Consider the following 27,804-nt stretch of genomic DNA (forward strand, 5'->3'; position numbering starts at 1 on the left):
AAGCAGAAGCAGGAAAGTGGAAGCAGGAAACAGGAAGCAGGAAACAGGAAACAGGAAAGTGGAAGCAGGAAACAGGAAAGTGGAAGCAGGAAGCAGGAAACAGGAAGCAGGAAGCAGGAAACAGGAAAGTGGAAGCAGGAAACAGGAAGCAGGAAACAGGAAGCAGGAAAGTGGAAGCAGGAAAGTGGAAGCAGGAAGCAGGAAACAGGAGCAGGAAGCAGGAAACAGGAAGTGGAAGCAGGAAGCAGGAAACAGGAAGCAGGACACAGGAAGCAGGAAGCAGGAAAGTGGAAGCAGGAAACAGGAAACAGGAAGCAGGAAAGTGGAAGCAGGAAACAGGAAGCAGGAAACAGGAAAGTGGAAGCAGGAAACAGGAAGCAGGAAGCAGAAAGCAGGAAACAGGAAGCAGGAAGCAGGAAACAGGAAGCAGGAAAGTGGAAGCAGGAAACAGGAAACAGGAAACAGGAAAGTGGAAGCAGGAAAGTGGAAACAGGAAACAGGAAACAGGAAAGTGGAAGCAGGAAACAGGAAAGTGGAAGCAGGAAACAGGAAGCAGGAAACAGGAAAGTGGAAGCAGGAAACAGGAAGCAGGAAGCAGGAAACAGGAACAGGAAGCAGGAAACAGGAAGCAGGAAACAGGAAAGTGGAAGCAGGAAACAGGAAGCAGGAAGCAGGAAACAGGAAGCAGGAAACAGGAAGCAGGAAAGTGGAAGCAGGAAACAGGAAGCAGGAAACAGGAACAGGAAAGTGGAAGCAGGAAACAGGAAAGTGGAAGCAGGAAACAGGAAGCAGGAAGCAGGAAACAGGAAGCAGGAAACAGGAAGCAGGAAGCAGGAAACAGGAAGCAGGAAACAGGAAGCAGGAAACAGGAAAGTGGAAGCAGGAAACAGGAAGCAGGAAACAGGAAACAGGAAACAGGAAAGTGGAGCAGAAACAGGAAAGTGAAGCAGGAAACAGGAAGCAGGAAACAGGAAGCAGGAAGCAGGAAGCAGGAAACAGGAAGCAGGAAACAGGAAGCAGGAAGCAGGAAACAGGAAGCAGGAAACAGGAAGTCTGAAGTAAAAGCAGTTCAGGAAAACTTCCAGTTCCAGTTTATTTGGCGCCCCCTGCTGGCCCCCTGCTGGCCCCCTGCTGGCCTCCTGCTGGCCCCCTGCTGGCCTCCTGCTGGCCCCCTGCTGGCCCCCTGCTGGCCTCCTGCTGGCCTCCTGCTGGCCCCCTGCTGGCCTCCTGCTGGCCTCCTGCTGGCCCCCTGCTGGCCCCCTGCTGGCCTCCTGCTGGCCCCCTGCTGGCCTCCTGCTGGCCTCCTGCTGGCCCCCTGCTGGCCCCCTGCTGGCCTCCTGCTGGCCCCCTGCTGGCCTCCTGCTGGCCCCCTGCTGGCCCCCTGCTGGCCTCACTCTGTACTTCACTGTCCAATCCACTGCTTTCCTTTCTGATAGACAAAGTTCATATTTACTTTTCCACCCAAGTGTTTCACACTTTCAGGTCGTGTCTATGAGCGATTGTCCCGCGGCTGAAATGTGAACAAAACAAAGTGATTTTTTTCTTTCATAAAATCGAAGCTAAAGAAGAAACAGTCACGAACCAGGAAAACAACAACAATCAATAAAAACTTCCTTCTTTATGTTTCTGACGTTTTTATAAAAACTTTCTGTTCATGGGAGTCGGAGGATAATACAGTCATAGTGTGAGCTCAGCCTCTGATTGGCTGGCGGCCTGGCCCAGGCTGGCCTCTGATTGGCTGCCGGCCGTCCGGGGCCGCTTGCCGTGCGGCTGCTCCGGCACGTCGGCGTCTCTGAAGCCGTCGTGGGCGAGGCGGTACTGGACGGTGACCTCCGGTTGGGCCGGAGACTTGAGGACGGTCGCCAGCCGCCGAGGCCCCTCCCACTGGAGGAGGAGCCTGGTGGTAAGGGCGTGGCCCCAGAGCTCGCCGAGGGCGGGGACCAGCCGCGAGCTCCCGCCCCGCAGCAGCCGGCCGTGGTCATCTGGTTGGTGACGGCCACGGCCACGTGGTGGCTGGTTGCCATGGCGATGAGTTGTTGGGAGAGCCCGCCCAGGAGGCGTGTCCTCAGAGAGAGGTCGTCAAAAAAGCTGGCGGAACGGCGCCGCCACGCCGTCGATCACCAGGAGGCGGACCCCTCGGCCGGGCCCGACAGGAGGCGGGGCAGGAGGTGCAGCTCGGCGAGCAGGTCCACGTAGTCGTGGCAACGCACCTGGGGGAGGCGGGACGAGACGGCCAATCAGGGGCGAGCTCGGGAGTGACCTCACGGCCTCCCGCGGCCGCCGGACTCACCAGCAGGATGTTGGACAGGACGCCCTCCACGGTGAAGCTCGCCGCCGCCGCGCGCTGCTCCTCGTCCTCCGCCAGCAGGCGGCAGTGTCTCACGGCGGCGGCGGCGACGTCCACGACCCTCTGGAGCACGAAGGTTCCCTCCGTGTCCACGAACACCACCTGACCTCCGACCCCGCCGAAGCACCGGGGAACCTGGACGTCAACGGCGAGCTGCAGGCTGAACCGCCATGTTGTTTTTAACCACGCAGATATGAGTTGTGATGGAGGAGGAGGAGGAGGAGGAGGGAGGAAGAGGAGCAGGAGGAGCAGGAAGAGGAGGAGGAGGAGGGAGGAGGAGGAGGAGGAGGAGGAGGAGGGAGGAGGGAGGAAGAGGGAGGAGGAGGAGGAGAGGAGCAGGAGGAGCAGGAAGAGGAGGAGGAGGAGGGAGGAGGAGGGAGGAGGAGGAGGGAGGAGGGAGGGAAGAGGGAGGAGGAGGAGGAGGAGGAGCAGGAGCAGGAGGAGGAGGAGGGAGGAGGAGGGAGGAGGATGGGAGGAGGAGCGAGGAGGGAGGAGGAGCAGGAGGAAGAGGAGGAGGAGGGAGGAGGAGGAGGAGGGAGGAAGAGGGAGGAGGAGGAGGAGGAGGAGGAGGAGGAGGAGGAGGAGGAGGAGGAGGAGCAGGAGCAGGAGAGAGGAGGAGGAGGAGGAGGAGAGCAGGAGGAGGGAGGAAGAGGAGGAGGGAGCAGGAGGGGGAGGAGGAGGAGCAGGAGGAGGAGGAGGAGGAGGAGGAGCAGGAGGAGCAGCAGGAGGAGGAGCAGCAGGAGGAGGAGAGGAGGAGCAAGGAGGAGGAGCAGGAAGAGGAGGAGGAGCAGGAACAGGAGGAGCAGGGGGAGCAGGAGGAGGAGGAGGAGCAGGACGAGGAGGAGGAGGAGGAGGAGGAGGAGGAGGAGGAGGAGGAGGAGCAGGAGGAGGAGGAGCAGGAGGAGGAGTTGTGTGTGTTGAGTTAACATTGATTCTGTGGTTTCACCAGAATCAATGTCGTCACAAGTTTCAGTCTTCAGGAGAAAAACAATGTGATTAATCGCCATCAATTACAGAAAATGTGCAATTACTTAGTTAATTTATTGAATCGCTTGACGGCACTAATATTAATCAATGTAAGATGATTTAAACAAACATAGAATCACCTGAAATGAAAATGTTTTGTTCAAAAGTGTCAATAAAATCTAGTAAATGAAGAAAACAGAAGAAAGGATCAAACTGTAAGTTGAGCCTTCGTCCAGACGAGTCAGTGTCTGTCCCCTTCTGAGACTCTGACTGACTGAGAGTCTCAGTGTCTGTTCCCTTCTGAGACTCTGACTGACTGAGAGTCTCTGTGTCTGTTCCCTTCTGAGACTCTGACTGACTGAGAGTCTCTGTGTCTGTTCCCTTCTGAGACTCTGACTGACTGCGAGTCTCTGTGTCTGTTCCCTTCTGAGACTCTGACTGACTGCGAGTCTCAGTGTCTGTTCCCTTCTGAGACTCTGACTGACTGCGAGTCTGAGTCACAGTCAGGTTCAGCTCCATTGACTCACCACAGTTGAGTTTTTCCGACTCCAGGGACGCCGCAGATTTCTGTGGTTTTCCCGATGGCCACCCCTCCCCCGAGGGCGGCGTCCAGCCGGGAGGAGAACGTCACGATGCTCCTCCAGGCCTCCTCCTCCTGGAGGAGCTCCAGAGCCGTCACAGAGCTGCACAGACCTCCTGCTGCTCCTGCTGCTCCTCCTCCTGCTCCTCCTCCTCCTGCTGCTTCACCTCCTCCTGCTCCTCCTCCTCCTGTTCCTGCTCCTCCTCCTGCTGCTTCACCTCCTCCTCCTCCTGCTGCTTCACCTCCTCCTCCTTCTCCTGCTGCTTCACCTCCTCCTCCTGCTCCTCCTCCTCCTCCTGCTGCTTCACCTCCTCCTCCTCCTCCTCCTCCTGCTGCTGCTCCTCCAGCCTGCAGCGCCTCCTGCTGGGTCAAAGCAGCCTCTGCAAACAAGACAAGTTAAAGAAATCCCAGTTCAAAGTGTTTCAGTGACTTCAGGCGTTATGAGAAACACTTTTCTATATGTACAATGTCAATGTTTGTGTTTCTATATGAAGCGGCAGGAAGGTAATTAGCTCAAATCTAGCCAATCAGACTTTATTAACTTTCAGAATTCGCCCATCCTATTTGCAGGTTAGGCGCTGACCGGGGTCAAAGGTCATGCTCGCGGGCCTCCAGAGGTGAAATGTCTTCTGTGGGAATCGAACCTGTGAACTCCTGATCCAGAATCTGCTTCTCCTGCTCCATCAATGGATTTATTTTAAATCCTTAAATATAGTGTGGCCTCTTAACGCCGAATTCATTCAAATGTTGAAACAATCACGTGTCTTGGTTGTCAGTGTTGGAAACATTCTTGTGATTAGTGACAAAGTGTTGAATCTGAAATCTTCCAGAAATTGAACCGAGTTCTGTGAATCTTCGTTTACCGGATTAAAATGCTCATTAAGAAAATACATTTGTATATAAGTTCCGTTTCCCGGGTCGTTTGGCCCGACAGTGAACAAGCTGATGTTTACTGCCGGAGAGGCTGGTTGGACGAAATGGACAGAATCTGACTGGAGTCTGGTGGGAGGGGCGGGGGACCGGGGGACCGGGGGACCGGGGGACCGGGGGACCGGAGCGGCGGGGGACCGGGGGACCAGAGCGGCGGGGGACCGGGGGACCGGGGGACCGGGGGACCCGAGGACCAGAGCGGCGGGGGGACCGGGCGACCGGGGACCGGGGGACCGGGGGACCGGGGGACCGGGGGACCAGAGCGGCGGGGGACCGGGGGACCCGAGGACCAGAGCGGCGGGGGACCGGGGGACCAGAGCGGCGGGGGACTGGGGGACCGGGGGACCCGAGGACCAGAGCGGCGGGGGACCGGGGGACCGGAGGACCAGAGCGACGGGGGACTGGGGGACCGGAGGACCGGGGGACCAGAGCGGCGGGGGACCGGGGGACCGGAGGACCGGAGGACCGGGGGACCCGAGGACCAGAGCGGCGGGGGACTGGGGGACCGGGGGACCGGGGGACCGGAGGACCAGAGCGGCGGAGGACCGGAGCGGCGGGGGACCGGGGGACCGGGGGACCGGGGGACCGGGGGACCGGGGGACCGGAGGACCAGAGCGGCGGGGGACCGGGGGACCGGGGGAGCAGAGCGGCGGGGGACCAGGGGACCGGAGCGGCGGAGGACCGGAGGACCGGAGCGGCGGGGTACCTTGGCCGAGTCGCGGGGCGCTGAGGTGCAGCAGGTCGGCGGGGAACTGGAGCCCCGCGCCGAGCAGTTTGTCCCTGACGCCGGAGCTCAGAGGCAGACTGGAGAGCGGCTCCTGCGGCTCCTGCGGCCCCTGCGGCCCCTGCGGCTCCTGCATGCTCGCTGCTAACCGCTAGCATCACAACATGACGCCATGACAGCTGTCCCAGCATGCATTTCACTGGGCAATACCCGTGGCGCCCCCAGGGGGCAGTACCGAGTCCCGAACGCTTCACAGTGGTTCTTCAATTTTATCTATTTATTTTCTATTTATTTGTTTATTTATTTTGAGGGACTATCTATCTATCTATCTATCTATCTATCTATCTATCTATCTATCTATCTATCTATCTATCTATCTATCTATCTATCTATCTATCTATCTATATTCGCTTTGGACCACGTCAGACGTCAGCCGACGTGTTGCTCTGACGTCACTTACATGCGACAGTTTTCCCACGTGAAGCTGAGCAACGCCCGCAGAGACTTTATCCATAAAAGGCAAGATTTAAACGACTTCATTTCGTTTTCTTAGAATCGTTGTATTTGGGAATAGTTCAGACTTTGGTCCGGCTTTGTGTTTCAGAGTTTAATGTTTAATGACGAAGCGTTTGGGAGAAGTTGAATGTTGGCACTCAGGGCTGGTGCGTCGATGTACCTCAGTTCCCTGTTTAACTGACGTTTCAGAGCTTTAAAGATCTTGTCACGTGTTTTCTGGTATTTTGAGTGTTTCGGGTCAACTGGTGACCGTGTTAGCTGGTGGTCCCGAGTCTAAAAACGTCCGTTGTCGCGTGCGTGTTGTGTTATAGTGCACATACTGAGAGATGGAGAGAAGAGATGAAGAGAAGGAGCGGAATATAACAGCTGAGCAGGAGGAGGAGGATGATGGAGAGATCGAGGAGGAGGAGGAGGAGGAGGATGGAGGGATCGAGGAGGAGGAGGAGGAGGATGATGATGAAGAGCAGAGTAACAAAGAAGGAGCTGATGAAGATGCTGCTGGGATGATGAAGAAGAAGAAGATGACAAAAGCATCGGATGGGGAAAAGAAGTGTGTTCCAGGTATCCTGTACCTGGGTCACGTGCCTCCGAGGCTCCGCCCCAAACACCTGAGGAACGTGCTGAGTGCCTACGGGGAGATCGGACGAGTATTCCTGCAGCCCGAAGGTACAGGCTCCACCAGAATACTCACAGATACTACACGAGTACATACAGGCACAAATAACTACTGGAGTACACGTTGGTGATATTTTAACACACACACACACACACACACACACACACACACACACACACACACACACACACACACACACACAGAGGTTTGTGGGGAAAAGCAAATATAATAGGACTACAATAATGATAAACACAGATTTTAATACCCAACTTTTGTAAAGGACCAATACAAGTATTTATTAAATCCCATGAAGCCCAATTCATACTTTGGTATCGGTGCATCCACTAATGTTTACCCCGGTGAACACGGGTTTTACTGAAGTACTCTGATAAAACTCCCAGTACACACAGATACTGTGAAGAGCACCACACACGGTCTGACGGTACACAGTGGGAGTACTGTCGGGTGTTGACGTGGCGGTTTGCTGTGCAGACCACCAGGTGAGGAAGAGGAAGAAGAAGTCTGGTCTGCGCCGCTGTGACTTCACTGAAGGCTGGGTGGAGTTCAGAGACAAGCGGGTGGCCAAGAGGGTGGCGGCGTCTCTGCACAACACGCCCATGGCAACCCGGAAACGCCAGCGCTTCACCTCCGACCTGTGGAACCTCAAGGTAGACACTCGTCTGTCTCCGCCGGGACGGCAAAGTACCGCCAGTCGCCTCTCGGTTCAAACTGTGACGTTTGTCGTTGTGGTGGTGTGGAAATGTCTGTTTTCACGAAGAAGAAGAAAAACTCTAATGACTTCTGAAGACGACTATAGTGTCATTAAAGCCAATTTTAATGCTGCAAAATACAGTGAATTATGGAAAAACCTTCCTGCGCCGCGGTGCGTTCAAGGACCTCCAGGAAAAGTCTGTCGTGAAACATGTTTTGACACTAAATCAACCAAATGTCTTTATCTTCTCCTTGAGTCATTGTTGGTCAATAGAACTGCTGTTAAATAAACACAACTCTATTTTTGTTGGTGCAGCTCGCTACAGATGCTGCTAGCTAGCTGGAGAGTGGCTCTGACCAGCCAATCAGAGGGCTTCAATACGCTGACATCACGCTAGGCCTTCCAGAAGGTTCTGAGTCGCCAAAAACAAAAAGTGATTGGTTGAAGCAGCAGTGTAAGACACTAGTTTTACACTGCGGACGCCTGCAGAACTGAAAGTGAAGGCCTCAGGCACATTTCTTTACCCGGCAACAGGTGATGCTGGAATGTGATTGGTTAAAAGCTTTAATATGGAAGCAGCAGCCAGTATGCTACTGTAGCTATGCTACTACACTCTGCACTATGCTACTATAGCTATGCTACTCTAGATGCTATGCTATGCTACTGTAGACACTATGCTATGCTACTGTAGACGCTATGCTATGCTACTGTAGACGCTATGCTATGCTACTGTAGACGCTATGCTCTGTGCGCTCAAGTCAATGTTTTCTTTGAATTGTTTACCAGTTGGTGTTTCTGCGGCCCGTTTTGAGCCACAGGTTGTTATTTGACAGCCCTTGTGTTCAGTACTTCACACGTGGTCACTGTGCCTCCACCTGTGCCTCCACCTGCAGTACCTGCACAGGTTCCAGTGGACTCACCTGAGTGAGCGTCTGGCCTACGAGCAGACGGTGCTGCAGCAGCGTCTCCGCACCGAAGTGTCCCAGGCCAAGAGGGAGACCAACTTCTACCTGAACAACGTGGACAAGAGCGCTCACCTGGACCGGCTGAGGAAGAAGAGGCGGAGGGACGGAGATCAGGTGAGCACACACACACACACACACACACACACACACACACACACACACACAGGGCCGTCATCATGCGTCTCTCCGTCCCCGTCAGGTGGAAGACAAGACGTGGGACTTCACCCAGCGTCAGACGGAGGAGGAGATCCAGATGAAGAAGAGGAGCAGCAAGAAGGACTCGCTTTCCCAGAAGCACCTGGACAAGCCCCGCCTCCTCCAGGAGAAGAGCCAATCCAACGTCTCGCTTCTCGCCAAAATCTTCAACGCCAACAAGTCGGCGTGACGGAGGGAAACAGGCGGGACAGTTTCTATGGAAACCTGATGCCGCTTGTGATGAACTCTTCACACAGCCAATCACAGGCCGGTCTGAGCGGGAGTGGGCGGGGCTAACAGTCCAGCACAACATGGAGGACTTCAGGATGATTTTCTTTTTTTAACTTTCGTCTTCATGTGAACATTTTGCCGTTCTAAATAAACCCGTGACTGAGCTGACGGGCCGCGGCCACCGTCCACTGTATCTCTGAACACGAGGGCCAGAAGCCCCTGCAGGGGGCGCCAGAGATCACAGGGGCTCTGTCTGCTTTAACGTTGCTCACATTAGATTGGTTCATGCTTCTTCTGCTCCCCAAGGGCGAGTGGCGGAAATATCTTACATTGAGAAAAACATCCAGGCATTCAAGCAGCTACGATCAGTTCATAAAGTTTCACACAAGAAATGGCCAACAAATGACCAAAATGCAGATAAATGACAAACTCTATTATTATTGTACATAAAGACCAACACATGGGTAAAATAATGCTGGAAACTATTTTGACAAATTCCTCATTGTGTGAACTTTACCTGACAATAAATGTCTTTCTACTTCTGACTCATCTGTTGTCACGTCAACAAAAAATAGTCGTCATTGATAAAATATCATTCTTATATACCCACATGCAAATAAACAATGTAATGTTTTTACACGACAACATTTTCACGTGAAAAAAGTCGTCGCATTTTGGCTGCGCGGATCCACAGAAAACAATTCCTGGAAACACTCCGCCTCCTTGTACATGGCTGCAAATGTAGTACACTGAAGTACGTGTCTTGTAGACTGACGGGCACCGTGGTAACAACCCAACCTGTTGGTGGTCAATAGGAACGTCCCGTCGTCTGTGTTCCTGTTTGTAGCGTGTTGTTCTCTGCTGCCCCCGTGTGGTTTCACTGCAAAAACAACCAACAGCACCAAAACATTGCTGTGTGACCTCAGAACGTTTTGGAAACGAAAATGGTAAAACAATGTTTTCACTTGAAATGTTGTGTAAACGGAGCCCGAGTCATCCTCTCCAAGCAAAACTTCCCACATTCCCACTGGAAACTTTCCAGTTGGGTGGCATGGCATTATTCCATCATTGTTACTTTTCCCCAACTCCCAGATACTCCATATACACACACATATATATATATATATGTATATATATTGTTTTTTGCCTCACAAATATCTGAAGATGAAAAACAACCAACTTTAAACACTCAGACATAAAATGTATTATTATTCTTCATAGGAAGTGTAATGTGCTGATATTGGTTTGTTTATTTACCTCATTTGAATGAATCAACACTCATTAAGCATTTTGGGTACAACTTGTTTTTATGCTTTTCTTTTAAATTAATTCATGCTTGAAGGATCAAAAAGACATTTGAAAAATAAAGAGCTTTTATCGAAAGAATTTATTTTAAAAATAAAATCCTGTTAAAGACGAGCACCTGGCGTGGGCGGAGCCACGCGTGACGTCACGGACGGTGCGCTGAGCGTCTCCGTCAGGACGCGCCGGAGGAGCGGAGCTGAGCGGAGGAGCAACATGGCTGCAGATTACTGGGAGCCGGAGGGATCCGAGACGCCGTCAGCCTGAACCGAGCCGCACACAACCCGGGTCGGACCGGGACGGACCCGCCCGGTGAGTAGCGGCCGTCGCCGGGCCTCGAGAGCGTGTGACCGGGTGACGGCTGTTGTTTCGGCCGCTCCGCCTCCGCTGCTATTTATAACGCCGAGGACTGCAGGAAATACACGGGTCCCGTCCTCCGCGGTCCCGGTCCGCGCGCAGCACGTAGACGGGTCCACTGTCAGCCCGCACGCACACCCGCAAATACCGCAGGAACACCGGAACACCGGCCGAGCTTCACCGCGCGGAGCTCCGCGGCGGGAAACGGTGCGATACAGCTGTCAGGTACACGAGCTGTCAATCACCGTTAGCATGTTAGCTCCCAGGTACATCAGTCCCCCAGCAGACTCCTCCCACCTGGACGGACGGTCCGGGTGGGAGGAGTCTACAGTGGGGGACGTCCGGGTGGGAGGGGTCTGCTGGGGGACGTCCGGGTGGGAGGGGTCTGCTGGGGGACGTCCGGGTAGGAGGGGTCTGCTGGGGGACGTCCGGGTGGGAGGGGTCTGCTGGGGGACGTCCGGGTGGGAGGGGTCTGCTGGGGGACGTCCGGGTGGGAGGGGTCTGCTGGGGGACGTCCGGGTAGGAGGGGTCTGCTGGGGGACGTCCGGGTGGGAGGAGTCTGCTGGGGGACGTCCGGGTGGGAGGAGTCTGCTGGGGGACGTCCAGGTGGGAGGGGGTCTGCTGGGGGACGTCCGGGTGGGAGGAGTCTGCTGGGGGACGTCCGGGTGGGAGGAGTCTGCTGGGGGACGTCCCGGTGGGAGGGTTGTGGTTCTAACTGGCTCCTCCCTGTTCCACCTGTCCAGGTGTGGTCTCCAGCCTGGCTGCCCCGCCCCCCTCAGCTTCACGGCCCCCCCTTGCCTCCCCGCCCCCCCCTCATGGAGAGAATGAGGAAGATCAAACGGCAGCTGTCACTCACACTTGGGAGGGGCGGGGCCGGGGGAGGGGACAGGTCGCTGAGTGACACCATCGCTCAGGAAGTGACATCACACAGTGACTCAGGTGAGTCTCAGGTGTGAAACCCAGATCTGGGATATTGCTATTCACCAATCACAAACACTCCCCAGCCTGACTCCTCCCCCCTCTGATCTGATTGGTTGGTTGAATCTGTGATTGTGATTGGTTGTTGGAGCTGTCAATCAATCAATTAATCAAACTTTAATTTAATTACTTTATTTTTGTTTTTGTCTCCCTCTTTTTTTCTTCTTATAAATCAACCAACCATCACCTCCTCACACCTTGACTCCTCCCACCTCCTCACCCCTTGACTCCTCCCACCTCCTCACCCCTTAACTCCTATCACCTCCTCACCCCTTGACTCCTCCCACCTCCTCACCCCTTAACTCCTCCCGCCTCCTCACCCCTTAACCCCTCCCACCTCCTCACTCCTTAACTCCTCCCACCACTTAACTCCTCCCACCTGTCCTCACCCCTTGACTCCTCCCACCTCCTCACCCCTTAACTCCTCCCACCTCCTCACCCCTTAACTCCTCCCACATGTCCTCGCTCCTTAACTCCTCCCTCCTGTCCTTGCTCCTTAACTCCTCCCACCTGTCCTCGCTCCTTAACTCCTCCCACCCCTTAACTCCTCCCACCTCCTCACCCCTTAACTCCTCCCACCTGTCCTCGCTCCTTAACTCCTCCCACCTGTCCTCACCCCTTAACTCCTCCCACCTTCTCACCCCTTAACTCCTCCCTCCTGTCCTTGCTCCTTAACTCCTCCCACCTTCTCACCCCTTAACTCTTCCCTCCTGTCCTTGCTCCTTAACTCCTCCCACCTTCTCACCCCTTAACTCCTCCCTCCTGTCCTTGCTCCTTAACTCCTCCCACCTGTCCTCGCTCCTTAACTCCTCCCGCCTTCTCACCCCTTAACTCCTCCCACCTGTCCTCGCTCCTTAACTCCTCCCACCTTCTCACCCCTTAACTCCTCCCTCCTGTCCTTGCTCCTTAACTCCTCCCGCCTTCTCACCCCTTAACTCCTCCCACCTGTCCTCACCCCTTAACTCCTCCCACCTGTCCTCGCTCCTTAACTCCTCCCACCCCTTAACTCCTCCCACCTCCTCACCCCTTAACTCCTCCCTCCTGTCCTTGCTCCTTAACTCCTCCCACCTGTCCTCACCCCTTAACTCCTCCCACCTCCTCACCCCTTACCCCCCCAGAGGTGGTGTCTCTCCGGTCCTCTGGAGGACTGAAGGTCCGCTCGTCCTCGTCCTCCGTCCAGTCCCTGCTGCAGTCCTACAGCAGCTCCCTGAGGAAGCCCCGCCTGGGGCGGAGCCTGAGCTCCTACCTGAACCACACCGCCAGACTGGGTACTAGTACTACTACCCCCCTCCGCCTCCGCCCTGCAGTACTGACGGTGCTGGTGTGTGAGTACCTGGACCGTCAGTACTGACAGGTACAGGTGTGTGAGTACCTGGACCGTCAGTACTGACAGGTACAGGTGTGTGAGTACCTGGACCGTCAGTACTGACAGGTACAGGTGTGTGAGTACCTGGACCGTCAGTACTGACAGGTACAGGTGTGTGAGTACCTGGACCGTCAGTACTGACAGGTACAGGTGTGTGAGTACCTGGACCTGTCAGTACTGACAGGTCCAGGTATCGTCCAGTTCTTCACAGGAGCTCAGTCCTTCCTTTGAGCAACAGCAGAACGACAAATGATTCTGCAGCGTGTACTGTGTGTACTGTGTGTACCATGTGTGTGTACTGTGTGTGTACCATGTGTGTGTACTGTGTGTACCATGTGTGTGTACTGTGTGTGTACCATGTGTGTGTACTGTGTATGTACCATGTGTGTGTACTGTGTGTACCATGTGTGTGTACTGTGTATGTACCATGTGTGTGTACTGTGTATGTACCGTGTGTGTGTACTGTGTATGTACCGTGTGTGTGTACCGTGTGTGTACCATGTGTGTGTACTGTGTGTGTACCATGTGTGTGTACTGTGTATGTACCGTGTGTGTGTACTGTGTATGTACTGTGTGTGTACCATGTGTGTGTACTGTGTATGCACCGTGCGTGTGTACTGTGTGTGTACCATGTGTGTGTACTGTGTATGTACCGTGTGTGTGTACTGTGTGTGTACCGTGTGTGTACCATGTGTGTGTGCCGTGTGTGTACCCTGTGTGTGTACCATATGTGTGTACGTGTGTGTACCATGTGTATGTACTATGTGTACTGTGTATGTGTGTGTACTATGTGTGTGTACTATATGTGTGTACTATGTGTGTACTTGCAGAGATTGTACACGAGGACGTGAAGATGAGCTCTGATGGAGAAAGTGACCCGGCTTCTTCCTCAGATGACGTCCAGAGTCCAGTCCGGGTCCGCCTGAGGAACAAGAAGATCTCTACTGAGGTACACACACACACACACACACACACACACACACACACACACACACACACACACACACACACACACACACACACACACAGTAACCTCCGTCCTGCTTCCTGTTTGTCAAACGTTTCAGGACATCAACAAACGTCTGTCGTTGCCGGCCGACATCCGTCTTCCTGACGACTACCTGGAGAAGTTTAACGTGATTGGTCCGGCTCTGTTCGAGCAGCCAATCAGCAGGCGGCTGCGTCGGGTCTCTCTGGTGAGGTCTGGGCTGTGGTTCTACTGTGGTTCTACTGTTCCCTCCATGGTTCTACTACATTAATCCCATCTTGTCTATGTGAACAGTCAGAAATCGGTTTTGGAAAACTGGAGACGTACATCAAACTGGACAAACTGGGAGAGGTGAGGTCGTCTTTCACCCTCTCCCCCTTACCCCTCACCCCCTTACCTCACCCCTCTCCTCCTCACCCCCTTACCCCTCACCCCTCACCCCTTTACCCCCTCACCTCACCACCTTACCCCTTACCCCCTTACCCCCTCACCCCCTCACCCCTCACCCCTCTCCCCCTTACCCCTCACCCCCTTACCTCACCCCTCTCCCCCTCACCCCTCTCCCCCTCCCACTCCCCAACCCACCGTGGTTTTCAAAGTAAAGGTCGGTGTGTTTTCCAGGGGACGTACGCCACGGTGTACAAGGGTCGCAGTAAACTGACTGACAACCTGGTGGCTCTGAAGGAGATCCGCCTGGAGCATGAAGAGGGGGCTCCGTGTACTGCCATCAGAGAAGGTACCCCCCAGGACCCAGACCCTGTCCCCCCCCCCCCCCAGGACCCAGACCCCGTCTTTCGTCATGGTTTTAAAAGTTTGTTTACGTGACAACGGACATTTTTCTGAAATGCTGCTACTGCACCTCGTAGTAACTAGTAATTCTGCACATGCTCAGTAGTAACCACTAGCTCTGCACATGCTCAGTAGTAACCACTAGCTCTGCACATGCTCAGTAGTAACTAGTAGTTCTGCACATGCTCAGTAGTAACCACTAGCTCTGCACATGCTCAGTAGTAACTAGTAGTTCTGCACATGCTCAGTAGTAGCCAGTAGTTCTGCACATGCTCAGTAGTAACCAGTAGTTCTGCACATGCTCAGTAGTAACTAGTAATTCTGCACATGCTCAGTAGTAACTAGTAATTCTGCACATGCTCAGTAGTAACTAGTAATTCTGCACATGCTCAGTAGTAACCAGTAGTTCTGCACATGCTCAGTAGTAACTAGTAGTTCTGCACATGCTCAGTAGTAACCAGTAGTTCTGCACATGCTCAGTAGTAACTAGTAGTCCTGCACATGCTCAGTAGTAACCAGTAGTTCTGCACATGCTCAGTAGTAACTAGTAGTTCTGCACATGCTCAGTAGTAACCAGTAGTTCTGCACATGCTCAGTAGTAACCAGTAGTTCTGCACATGCTCAGTAGTAACCAGTAGTTCTGCACATGCTCAGTAGTAACTAGTAGTTCTGCACATGCTCAGTAGTAACCAGTAGTTCTGCACATGCTCAGTAGTAACCAGTAGTTCTGCACATGCTCAGTAGTAACCAGTAGTTCTGCACATGCTCAGTAGTAACTAGTAGTTCTGCACATGCTCAGTAGTAACCAGTAGTTCTGCACATGCTCAGTAGTAACCAGTAGTTCTGCACATGCTCAGTAGTAACCAGTAGTTCTGCACATGCTCAGTAGTAACCAGTAGTTCTGCACATGCTCAGTAGTAACTAGTTGTTCTGCACATGCTCAGTAGTAACCTTAGTGGACTTTGTTCACTAAAACAGCACCCACTAGTGGCTGAACATGAAAACTACTAACTCCTGTGTATACAACCTTGTTTTCAAAATGTTGCCATGTAAATGAGTTTTATTCTGAAAGGAAACCCCGGAAGGTGTAAACTGAGCCCGGAGCTGCTTGTTGTTTTGTTTGTTTGTTTGTTTGTTTGTTTAGTGTCTCTGCTGAAGGACCTGAAACACGCCAACATCGTCACGCTGCATGACATCATCCACACACAGAAGTCGCTCACGCTGGTGTTCGAGTACCTGGTGAGACTCACACACACACACACACACACACACACACACACACACACACACACACACACACACACACACACACACTCTGCTGGTTTTAGTCATCGTGTGTGTGTGTGTGTGTGTGTGTGTGTGTGTGTGTGTGTGTGTGTGTGTGTGTGTGTGTGTGTGTGTGTGTGTGTGTGTGTGTGTGTGTGTGTGTGTGTGTGTGTGTGTGTGTGTGTGTGTGTGTGTGTGTGTGTGTGTGTGTGTGTCAGGACAAGGACCTGAAGCAGTACCTGGACGACTGTGGAAACCTGATCCACGTCCACAACGTCAAAGTAAAACGACGCCGTGCTGAGATGAGATTCCTTTCAGAATAAAATGATGGTGTGAGGTAAAGGTGTTGTTGTTGTTGTTGTTGTTGTTGTTGTGGTGCAGCTCTTCCTGTTCCAGCTGCTCCGAGGCCTGTCCTACTGCCACCTCCGGAAGGTTCTCCACCGGGACCTCAAGCCCCAGAACCTGCTGATCAACGACAGGGGGGGAGCTGAAGCTGGCCGACTTTGGTGGGCTGCACCTCCTGCTGCTGCACCTCCTCCTCCTCCTGCTCCTCCTCCTGCTCCTCCTCCTCCTCCTGCTGCTGCACCTCCTCCTCCTGCTCCTCCTCCTCCTGCTCCTGCTCCTCCTCCTCCTCCTCCTGCTGCACCTCCTCCTCCTGCTGCTCCTCCTCCTGCTCCTGCTCCTCCTCCTCCTCCTCCTGCTGCACCTCCTCCTCCTGCTGCTGCTCCTCCTCCTGCTGCTGCACCTCCTCCTCCTGCTCGTCCTCCTCCTCCTGCTGCTCCTCCTGGTCCTCCTGCTGCTGCACCTCCTCCTCCTGCTCCTCCTGCTCCTCCTCCTCCTGCTGCTGCACCCCCTCCTCCTGCTCCTCCTGCTCCTCCTCCTCCTGCTGCTCCTCCTGCACCTCCTGCTGCTGCACCTCCTCCTCCTGCTCCTCCTGCTCCTCCTCCTCCTGCTGCTCGTCCTGCACCTCCTGCTGCTGCACCTCCTCCTCCTGCTCCTCCTGCTCCTCCTGCTCCTCCTGCTGCTGCACCTCCTCCTCCTGCTCCTCCTCCTCCTGCTGCTGCTCCTCCTCCTGCTGCTGCACCTCCTCCTCCTCCTGCTCCCCCTCCTCCTGCTGCTGCACCTCCTCCTCCTCCTCCTCCTGCTGCTGCACCTCCTGCTCCTCCTCCTCCTCCTGCTGCTGCACCTCCTCCTCCTGCTCCTCCTCCTCCTGCTGCTGCACCTCCTCCTCCTCCTGCTCCTGCTCCTCCTCCTCATCCTCCTGCTCCTGCTCCTCCTCCTCCTCCTGCACCTGCTCCTCCTCCTCCTCCTCCTCCTGCTCCTCCTGCTGCTCCTCCTCCTCCACCTCCTCCTCCACCTCCTGCTCTTCCTCCTCCTGCTCCTCCTGCTCCTCCTCCTCAGACCGCCACTCTGCTTCACTGCCAACAACCTGTAGGAGGCTGCAGCCATCGGAGACATGGGGGACGAGGGCCCCGGGGGGGGACATGGGGGACGAGGGCCCCGGGGGGGGACATGGGGGGCGAGGGCCCCGGGGGGGATGAGGGGGACGAGGGCCCCGGGGGGGACGAGGGGGATGAGGGCCCCGGGGGGGGGACATGGGGGGCGAGGGCCCCGGGGGGGACGAGGGCCCCGGGGGGGGACATGGGGGACAAGGGCCCCGGGGGGGACATGGGGGACGAGGGCCCCGGGGGGGACGAGGGCCCCAGGTCAGTGACGGTCCCTGTGTTGCAGGTCTGGCCCGGGCGAAGTCCATCCCCACCAAGACCTACTCTAACGAGGTGGTGACCCTCTGGTACCGGCCCCCAGACATCCTGCTGGGCAGCACGGACTACTCTACTCACATCGACATGTGGTCAGTGCTGGGGGGGGGCGGGGGGGCTCTACTCACATCGACATGTGGTCAGTGCTGGGGGGGGCTCTACTCACATCGACATGTGGTCAGTGCTGGGGGGGGCTCTACTCACATCGACATGTGGTCAGTGCTGGGGGGGCTCTACTCACATCGACATGTGGTCAGTGCTGGGGGGGGCGGGGGGGCTCTACTCACATCGACATGTGGTCAGTGCTGGGGGGGCTCTACTCACATCGACATGTGGTCAGTGCTGGGGGGGGGCTCTACTCACATCGACATGTGGTCAGTGCTGGGGGGGGCTCTACTCACATCGACATGTGATCAGTGCTGGGGGGGGGGCTCTACTCACATCGACATGTGGTCAGTGCTGGGGGGGGGCTCTACTCACATCGACATGTGGTCAGTGCTGGGGGGGGGCTCTACTCACATCGACATGTGGTCAGTGCTGGGGGGGCTCTACTCACATCGACATGTGGTCAGTGCTGGGGGGGGCTCTACTCACATTGACATGTGGTCAGTGCTGGGGGGGGGCTCTACTCACATCGACATGTGGTCAGTGCTGGGGGGGGGCTCTACTCACATCGACATGTGATCAGTGCTGGGGGGGGGGCTCTACTCACATCGACATGTGGTCAGTGCTGGGGGGGGGCTCTACTCACATCGACATGTGGTCAGTGCTGGGGGGGGCTCTACTCACATCGACATGTGGTCAGTGCTGGGGGGGGCTCTACTCACATTGACATGTGGTCAGTGCTGGGGGGGGGGCTCTACTCACATCGACATGTGGTCAGTGCTGGGGGGGGGCTCTACTCACATCGACATGTGGTCAGTGCTGGGGGGGGCTCTACTCACATCGACATGTGGTCAGTGCTGGGGGGGGGCTCTACTCACATCGACATGTGGTCAGTGCTGGGGGGGGGCTCTACTCACATCGACATGTGGTCAGTGCTGGGGGGGGGGCTCTACTCACATCGACATGTGGTCAGTGCTGGGGGGGGCTCTACTCACATCGACATGTGGTCAGTGCTGGGGGGGCTCTACTCACATCGACATGTGGTCAGTGCTGGGGGGGGGGGCTCTACTCACATCGACATGTGGTCAGTGCGGGGGGGCGGAACTATAGTTACACTGTAGATCTATAGAGTTACACTGTATAGAATTCCTCTGCTTTACGCATCAGGTTGTTTTATTTTGGTGAGAAATTAAGACTTTAGACAAAATTAGACGGTGACGAGTTCTAACGTTCTAACCAGAGGCTTTGAGGAACACGTCTGTCCTCAGGGGCGTCTTTCTGACGTCCCGTCTAGAACCCGTCTCTGCGTCTGTCCTCAGGGGCGTCTTTCTGACGTCCCGTCTAGAACCCGTCTCTGCGTCTGTCCTCAGGGGCGTCTTTCTGACGTCCCGTCTAGAACCCGTCTCTGCGTCTGTCCTCAGGGGCGTGGGCTGTATCTTCTATGAGATGGCGACGGGCCGTCCTCTGTTCCCCGGTTCTACGGTGGAGGAGGAGCTCCACTTCATCTTCAAGCTGCTGGGTGAGAACCAGCCGGCCGCCGGGTTCTCCTGGGAGGGTTCTCCTGGGAGGGTTCTCCTCGGAGGATTCTCCTGAGAGGGTTCTCCTGGGAGGATTCTCCTGAGAGGGTTCTCCTGGGAGGGTTCTCCTTAGAACGTGTGTTCTGTGTGCAGGGACCCCCACGGAGCAGAGCTGGCCCGGCGTCACAGCCAACCAGGAGTTTGTGGCGTTCAACTACCCTCAGTACCGAGCCGAGAGGCTCAGCAACCACACGCCCAGGTACCCTACCGCCTGGAGAGGCAAGGCAGCGGAGAACCGGGGAACCCTACACCAGCTGAGCTCGTCAACAACCTGCTCTTATAAACCCACAAGTTCTTTAACCTGGTTAATCTCTGACTCCACCACAAGATTCATATTTAACCTGGTTAACCTCTGACTCCACCACAAGATTAATATTTAACCTGGTTAATCTCTGATTCCACCACAAGATTAATATTTAACCTGGTTAATCTCTGATTCCACCACAAGATTAATATTTAACCTGGTTAACCTCTGACTCCACCACAAGATTAATATTTAACCTGGTTAATCTCTGACTCCACCACAAGATTAATATTTAACCTGGTTAATCTCTGATTCCACCACAAGATTAATATTTAACCTGGTTAATCTCTGACTCCACCACAAGATTAATATTTAACCTGGTTAACCTCTGACTCCACCACAAGATTAATATTTAACCTGGTTAATCTCTGATTCCACCACAAGATTAATATTTAACCTGGTTAATCTCTGACTCCACCACAAGATTAATATTTAACCTGGTTAATCTCTGACTCCACCACAAGATTAATATTTAACCTGGTTAATCTCTGACTCCACCACAAGATTAATATTTAACCTGGTTAATCTCTGACTCCACCACAAGATTAATATTTAACCTGGTTAATCTCTGACTCCACCACAAGATTAATATTTAACCTGGTTAACCTCTGACTCCACCACAAGATTAATATTTAACCTGGTTAATCTCTGACTCCACCACAAGATTCATATTTAACCTGGTTAACCTCTGATTCCACCACAAGATTAATATTTAACCTGGTTAATCTCTGACTCCACCACAAGATTAATATTTAACCTGGTTAACCTCTGACTCCACCACAAGATTAATATTTAACCTGGTTAATCTCTGATTCCACCACAAGATTAATATTTAACCTGGTTAATCTCTGACTCCACCACAAGATTAATATTTAACCTGGTTAATCTCTGACTCCACCACAAGATTAATATTTAACCTGGTTAACCTCTGACTCCACCACAAGATTAATATTTAACCTGGTTAATCTCTGACTCCACCACAAGATTCATATTTAACCTGGTTAACCTCTGATTCCACCACAAGATTCATATTTAACCTGGTTAATCTCTGATTCCACCACAAGATTAATATTTAACCTGGTTAACCTCTGACTCCACCACAAGATTAATATTTAACCTGGTTAACCTCTGACTCCACCACAAGATTAATATTTAACCTGGTTAATCTCTGACTCCACCACAAGATTAATATTTAACCTGGTTAATCTCTGATTCCACCACAAGATTAATATTTAACCTGGTTAATCTCTGATTCCACCACAAGATTAATATTTAACCTGGTTAATCTCTGATTCCACCACAAGATTCATATTTAACCTGGTTAATCTCTGATTCCACCACAAGATTAATTCATCAAATGAAATAGTTAATTTCTGCACTAGAGAAGCTGCAAGGACACGGGACTCATCACATTGTCCTCAAGTCTCACAAGTCTGTCTTTCATCGGGCTGGAAATTCCTGCACACAGGCTGTTGTGCCGAGACACACAGAGAGACAGAGACACACAGAGAGACAGAGACACACAGAGAGACAGAGACACACAGAGAGACAGAGACACACAGAGAGACAGAGACAGAGACACACAGAGAGACAGAGACACACAGAGAGACAGAGACACAGAGAGACAGAGACATAATCAGCAAGTGTTTTCTCTGCCGTGAGTCTTCAGTTTGTTGTGACAAGCTAATGCTAATGATAGCATCACATGCTTACTGAGCCATATCTGTTGTTGTGTGTCGTTCAGACTCAGCGCTGAAGGAGTGGAGCTGCTGTCCACGTTCCTGCAGGTCAGTCTTCTTTTAGCAACGTGTTCAGTGGTAACGTGTTCAGTGGTAACGTGTTCAGTAGTAACGTGTTCAGTAGTAACGTGTTCAGTGGTAACGTGTTCAGTGGTAACGTGTTCAGTAGTAACGTGTTCAGTGGTAACGTGTTCAGTGGTAACGTGTTCAGTGGTAACGTGTTCAGTAGTAACGTGTTCAGGGGTAACGTGTTCAGGGGTAACGTGTTCAGGGGTAACGATGCTCAGTAGTAACGTGTTCAGTGGTAACGTGTTCAGTGGTAACGTGTTCAGTAGTAACGTGTTCAGTAGTAACGTGTTCAGTGGTAACGTGTTCAGTGGTAACGTGTTCAGTAGTAACGTGTTCAGTAGTAACGTGTTCAGTAGTAACGTGTTCAGTAGTAACGTGTTCAGTGGTAACGTGTTCAGTGGTAACGTGTTCAGTAGTAACGTGTTCAGTGGTAACGTGTTCAGTGGTAACGTGTTCAGTAGTAACGTGTTCAGGGGTAACGTGTTCAGGGGTAACGTGTTCAGGGGTAACGATGCTCAGTGGTAACGTGTTCAGTGGTAACGTGTTCAGTGGTAACGTGTTCAGTGGTAACGTGTTCAGTAGTAACGTGTTCAGTGGTAACGTTTTCAGTAGTAACGTGTTCAGTAGTAACGTGTTCAGTAGTAACGTGTTCAGTGGTAACGATGCTCAGTAGTAACATGTTCAGTTGTAACGTGTTCAGTTGTAACGTGTTCAGTTGTAACGTGTTCAGTGGTAACGTGTTCAGTGGTAACGTGTTCAGTGGTAACGTGTTCAGTGGTAACGTGTTCAGTGATAACGTGTTCAGTGGTAACGTGTTCAGTGGCAACGTGTTCAGTGGTAACGTGTTCAGTGGTAACGATGCTCAGTAGTAACATGTTCAGTAGTAACATGTTCAGTAGTAACGTGTTCAGTAGTAACGTGTTCAGTGGTAACGTGTTCAGTAGTAACGTGTTCAGTGGTAACGTGTTCAGTGGTAACGTGTTCAGTGGTAACGTGTTCAGGGGTAACGTGTTCAGTGGTAACGATGCTCAGTAGTAACGATGCTCAGTGGTAACGTGTTCAGTGGTAACGTGTTCAGTGGTAACGTGTTCAGTAGTAACGTGTTCAGTAGTAACGTGTTCAGTGGTAACGTGTTCAGTAGTAACGTGTTCAGTAGTAACGTGTTCAGGGGTAACGTGTTCAGGGGTAACGATGCTCAGTAGTAACATGTTCAGTTGTAACGTGTTCAGTGGTAACGTGTTCAGTGGTAACGGTGTTCAGTGGTAACGTGTTCAGTAGTAACGTGTTCAGTGGTAACGTGTTCAGTGGTAACGTGTTCAGTGGTAACGTGTTCAGTAGTAACGTGTTCAGTGGTAACGTGTTCAGGGGTAACGTGTTCAGGGGTAACGTGTTCAGGGGTAACGTGTTCAGGGGTAACGTGTTCAGTGGTAACGATGCTCAGTAGTAACGTGTTCAGTGGTAACGTGTTCAGTGGTAACGTGTTCAGTGGTAACGTGTTCAGTAGTAACGTGTTCAGTGGTAACGTTTTCAGTAGTAACGTGTTCAGTAGTAACGTGTTCAGTAGTAACGTGTTCAGTGGTAGCGATGCTCAGTAGTAACATGTTCAGTTGTAACGTGTTCAGTTGTAACGTGTTCAGTGGTAACGTGTTCAGTGGTAACGTGTTCAGTGATAACGTGTTCAGTGGTAACGTGTTCAGTGGCAACGTGTTCAGTAGTAACGTGTTCAGTGGTAACGATGCTCAGTAGTAACATGTTCAGTAGTAACATGTTCAGTAGTAACGTGTTCAGTAGTAACGTGTTCAGTGGTAACGTGTTCAGTAGTAACGTGTTCAGTGGTAACGTGTTCAGTGGTAACGTGTTCAGGGGTAACGTGTTCAGTGGTAACGATGCTCAGTGGTAACGATGCTCAGTGGTAACGTGTTCAGTGGTAACGTGTTCAGTGGTAACGTGTTCAGTAGTAACGTGTTCAGTAGTAACGTGTTCAGTGGTAACGTGTTCAGTAGTAACGTGTTCAGTAGTAACGTGTTCAGTGGTAACGTGTTCAGTGGTAACGTGTTCAGGGGTAACGTGTTCAGGGGTAACGATGCTCAGTAGTAACATGTTCAGTTGTAACGTGTTCAGTGGTAACGTGTTCAGTGGTAACGTGTTCAGTGGTAACGTGTTCAGTAGTAACGTGTTCAGTGGTAACGTGTTCAGTGGTAACGTGTTCAGTAGTAACGTGTTCAGTGGTAACGTGTTCAGTAGTAACATGTTCAGTGGTAACGTGTTCAGTGGTAACGTGTTCAGTGGTAACGTGTTCAGTGGTAACGTGTTCAGTTGTAACGTGTTCAGTGGTAACGTGTTCAGGGGTAACGTGTTCAGGGGTAACGATGCTCAGTAGTAACATGTTCAGTTGTAACGTGTTCAGTGGTAACGTGTTCAGTGGTAACGTGTTCAGTGGTAACGTGTTCAGTGGTAACGTGTTCAGTGGTAACGTGTTCAGTGGTAACGATGCTCAGTGGTAACGTGTTCAGTAGTAACGTGTTCAGTTGTAACGTGTTCAGTAGTAACGTGTTCAGTAGTAACGTGTTCAGTGGTAACGTGTTCAGTGGTAACGTGTTCAGTGGTAACGTGTTCAGTGGTAATGTGTTCAGTGGTAACGTTTTCAGTGGTAACGATGTTCAGTGGTAACGCGTTCAGTGGTAACGATGTTCAGTGGTAACGTGTTCAGTGGTAACGTGTTCAGTGGTAACGATGTTCAGTGGTAACGTGTTCAGTGGTAACGTGTTCAGTGGTAACGGTGTTCAGTGGTAACGGTGTTCAGTGGTAACGTGTTCAGTGGTAACGATGTTCAGTGGTAACGTGTTCAGTAGTAACGGTGTTCAGTGGTAACGCGTTCAGTGGTAACGGTGTTCAGTGGTAACGTGTTCAGTGGTAACGTGTTCAGTGGTAACGATGTTCAGTGGTAACGATGCTCAGTGGTAACGTGTTCAGTAGTAACGTGTTCAGTTGTAACGTGTTCAGTAGTAACGTGTTCAGTGGTAACGTGTTCAGTGGTAACGTGTTCAGTGGTAACGTGTTCAGTGGTAACGTGTTCAGTGGTAACGATGTTCAGTGGTAACGCGTTCAGTGGTAACGTGTTCAGTGGTAACGTGTTCAGTGGTAACGTGTTCAGTGGTAACGATGTTCAGTGGTAACGTGTTCAGTGGTAACGTGTTCAGTGGTAACGGTGTTCAGTGGTAACGTGTTCAGTGGTAACGTGTTCAGTGGTAACGTGTTCAGTGGTAACGATGTTCAGTGGTAACGTGTTCAGTGGTAACGTGTTCAGTGGTAACGTGTTCAGTGGTAACGGTGTTCAGTGGTAACGCGTTCAGTGGTAACGGTGTTCAGTGGTAACGTGTTCAGTGGTAACGTGTTCAGTGGTAACGTGTTCAGTGGTAACGATGTTCAGTGGTAACGATGTTCAGTGGTAACGTGTTCAGTGGTAACGTGTTCAGTAGTAACGTGTTCAGTAGTAACGTGTTCAGTAGTAACGGTGTTCAGTGGTAACGCGTTCAGTGGTAACGGTGTTCAGTGGTAACGTGTTCAGTGGTAACGTGTTCAGTGGTAACGATGTTCAGTGGTAACGATGTTCAGTAGTAACGATGTTCAGTGGTAACGATGTTCAGTAGTAACGTGTTCAGTGGTAACGTGTTCAGTAGTAACGTGTTCAGTAGTAACGTGTTCAGTAGTAACGTCGTAGTAACGATGGTCAAACTTCAGTTTGAAGGGAAGAAGAGGATTTCTGCCGACGAGGCGATGAAGCAGAGTTACTTCAGTGACCTTGGGAGTCGGGTGAAGTCACTTCCTGACAGTAAGTCCTCACGCGACCTTTGACCTTTGACCTGCTGCCGTTGGCGTGACGTCACAGAGACTTTGTCTTTCAGCCACGTCCATCTTCAGCCTGACGGAGATTCAGCTGGAAAAGGAAGCAACGAGGACGGCGGTTCCTGTGGATCCAAGTGAGAGACACACACACACACACACACACACACACACACACACACACACACACACACACTGCTGGTGTGTGTGTGTGAAAAAGTACAGTTGAAAAAGTAAAGTAGAAAATTAATATTTCTATTTCTGTCCAGCAAACAGTCCAAACAGGAGGCGGAGTCTACTCTTCTGATGTCACTGGGAGGCGGAGTCACGGGAAGGAGGCGGGGTCTGCTGGTTCCATGTCACAGAGGAGGGAGGGGCTACTTTCGGGACGTCGTTTCGATGGCGAAGCGTCCTGGACGCCATCAGGGAGGAGGCGGGCTCCGCCTCCTTGACATCATCAAGGAGGCGGAGCCTGCTGCCAGGAACCCACAGGGCGACCAGTGACGTCGCCACGTTCTCCGCGTGGGGCGGAGCTACAGACACGTAGTTTTCGTTCAAGAGGAGAAGAAGGGAATCCAGCGTGTGCGGCGGCGAGCGGCAGGCGGCGCCACGCCTCCGAAGCTCCTCCCACCGGATCTGTCTTCCAGTTCTGACGCACAGGTTGAAACCTTTTCTTCAAGGCTCCTGGAGATCCTGGAAAACCCTGGAACTCGGATCAGTTGTCATGGAGACGGCGTTGTCAGGGGTGACACAGGTAAGACGTCACGGGCCGGAATGTGACATCACAGGCCAAAGCGTGACATCACAGGCCAAAGCGTGACATCACAGATGAAGCGTGACATCACAGATGAAGCGTGACATCACAGGCCGAAGTGTGACATCACAGGTGAAGCGTGACATCACAGGTGAAGCGTGACATCACAGGCCGGAGTGTGACATCACAGGCCGAAGCGTGACATCACAGATGAAGCGTGACATCACAGGTGAAGCGTGACATCACAGATGAAGCGTGACATCACAGGTGAAGCATGACATCACAGATGAAGCGTGACATCACAGATGAAGCGTGACATCACAGGTGAAGTGTGACATCACAGGTGAAGTGTGACATCACAGGTGAAGCGTGACATCACAGATGAAGCGTGACATCACAGGCCGAAGCGTGACATCACAGGCCGAAGCGTGACATCACAGGCCAAAGTGTGACATCACAGGCCGAAGCGTGACATCACAGGCCAAAGCGTGACATCACAGGCCAAAGCGTGACATCACAGGCCGAAGCGTGACATCACGGGGTCGGAGGTCAACCTGTTTCAGTGTTTGGTCGTTTATGAACCTTGAAAACTAAAGTGACTGTTTCCGTCTCAAAGTGACTTCAGTTTCTGCATGTGTGTCGTAAACGCCGCCTTTATACTGTAATACTGTTAAAATATATACTGTTAAGAAAAACACATCTAGTAATACTGTATATATGCAGCGATGCAGTACAGGACAGTAGAACTTGTTAGCCTGCAGTATAAAGCTTGTGGACTTCATGAACTTCCTGTCCAGGTCGGAGCGGCGCTCCTCGGTCCACAAAGTAAAAGTCCTCAGATCCTCCAGTCTTCCATCGCCAAGCCACCGTTGTTGGACGTGTTTACAGACCAGTTGACGCCCGGCAACACTCAGGCCCCGTTTCCACGACGACGCTTCAGGTCCAAACGCATCGTTTTAGAAAAGTTTCTATTTTACACGTCATAAAAATGATGGTAACATGAAGCGGGAGCGGTTCTAATGAACAGCAGAGAACCGTACGCTCCAAACTTTACAGGCTCTTATTCTGAAAACCCACTTTCTGAAGGTCCTCCACACCTGGACCCACGTCCCAGAAGACCCCCACCCCCCCCCCCCCCCCCCTCTCTCTCTCTCTCTCTCTCTCTCTCTCTCTCTCTCTCCTCTCTCTCTCCTCTCTCTCTCCTGAGCATGTGCAGAACCACTGGTTGCCATGGTGACCAGTAAAGGATGTAGTGTTTTCAGTGACTGAGTTCCGTCGCCGTGGAAACGGAACCCAAAACGGTACGGAGGTTTTGTGTTTCCACCTGAAAGCGTCGGGACCAGAAGTTCTCTGCAGACGGACGTTTTTACGTTTTCATTTCCTGGTTTTAACTGAACTGCGAAAGTCTTGGTTCTCTTACTTTGACTTGTACGTTCTCTTACTTTGACTTGTACGTTCTCTTACTTTGACTGTACGTTCTCTTACTTTGACTTGTACGTTCTCTTACTTTGACTTGTACGTTCTCTTACTTTGACTGTACGTTCTCTTACTTTGACTTGTACGTTCTCTTACTTTGACTTGTACGTTCTCTTACTTTGACTTGTACGTTCTCTTACTTTGACTGTACGTTCTCTTACTTTGACTGTACGTTCTCTTACTTTGACTTGTACGTTCTCTTACTTTGACTGTACGTTCTCTTACTTTGACTGTACGTTCTCTTACTTTGACTTGTACGTTCTCTTACTTTGACTTGTACGTTCTCTTACTTTGACTGTACGTTCTCTTACTTTGACTGTACGTTCTCTTACTTTGACTTGTACGTTCT

General features: G+C 52.3%; 3 protein-coding genes across 3 annotated transcripts; 2 read left to right on the forward strand and 1 right to left on the reverse strand.

Moving 5' to 3' along the window:
• Window positions 1-1,235: 1,235 nt before the first annotated feature.
• On the reverse strand, window positions 1,236-5,723 carry LOC308148731 (DNA repair protein RAD51 homolog 3-like). The gene is given in 7 exon segments (XM_080522235.1): window positions 1,236-1,971; window positions 1,974-2,084; window positions 2,086-2,133; window positions 2,136-2,210; window positions 2,291-2,507; window positions 3,841-4,273; window positions 5,530-5,723. Coding segments are annotated over 7 exon segments (1,332 nt in total). The 5' UTR covers window positions 5,684-5,723; the 3' UTR covers window positions 1,236-1,677.
• Window positions 5,724-6,052: 329 nt separating this feature from the next.
• On the forward strand, window positions 6,053-9,298 carry abt1 (activator of basal transcription 1). The gene is made up of 4 exons (XM_080522236.1): window positions 6,053-6,729; window positions 7,172-7,347; window positions 8,285-8,470; window positions 8,556-9,298. Exons 1-4 carry the CDS (start codon window positions 6,390-6,392, stop codon window positions 8,739-8,741), a joined length of 888 nt encoding a protein of 295 aa, XP_080378362.1. The 5' UTR covers window positions 6,053-6,389; the 3' UTR covers window positions 8,742-9,298.
• A 1,906-nt stretch (window positions 9,299-11,204) lies between these two features.
• On the forward strand, window positions 11,205-27,501 carry cdk16 (cyclin dependent kinase 16). The gene is given in 17 exon segments (XM_080522227.1): window positions 11,205-11,380; window positions 12,538-12,687; window positions 13,616-13,734; window positions 13,853-13,981; window positions 14,068-14,124; window positions 14,395-14,509; window positions 15,707-15,801; window positions 16,047-16,109; window positions 16,210-16,308; window positions 16,310-16,334; window positions 17,560-17,680; window positions 19,115-19,212; window positions 19,364-19,469; window positions 21,319-21,361; window positions 25,124-25,214; window positions 25,288-25,362; window positions 25,495-27,501. Coding segments are annotated over 17 exon segments (1,548 nt in total). The 5' UTR covers window positions 11,205-11,256; the 3' UTR covers window positions 25,533-27,501.
• The last annotated feature ends 303 nt before the right edge of the window (window positions 27,502-27,804 follow it).

The sequence above is a fragment of the Blennius ocellaris genome (assembly GCF_963422515.1).
Source record: "Blennius ocellaris genome assembly, contig: SCAFFOLD_86, whole genome shotgun sequence".
NCBI classification, from domain to species: Eukaryota; Metazoa; Chordata; class Actinopteri; order Blenniiformes; family Blenniidae; genus Blennius; species Blennius ocellaris.

Coding starts and splice junctions, on each gene's coding strand:
- abt1 (XM_080522236.1), top strand. CDS start 6,390: ATGGAGAGAAGAGATGAAGAGAAGGAGCGGAATATAACAGCTGAGCAG. Junction 7,348..8,284: donor CCGACCTGTGGAACCTCAAG/GTAGACACTCGT, acceptor CTCCACCTGCAG/TACCTGCACAGGTTCCAGTG. Junction 8,471..8,555: donor GGCGGAGGGACGGAGATCAG/GTGAGCACACAC, acceptor CGTCCCCGTCAG/GTGGAAGACAAGACGTGGGA.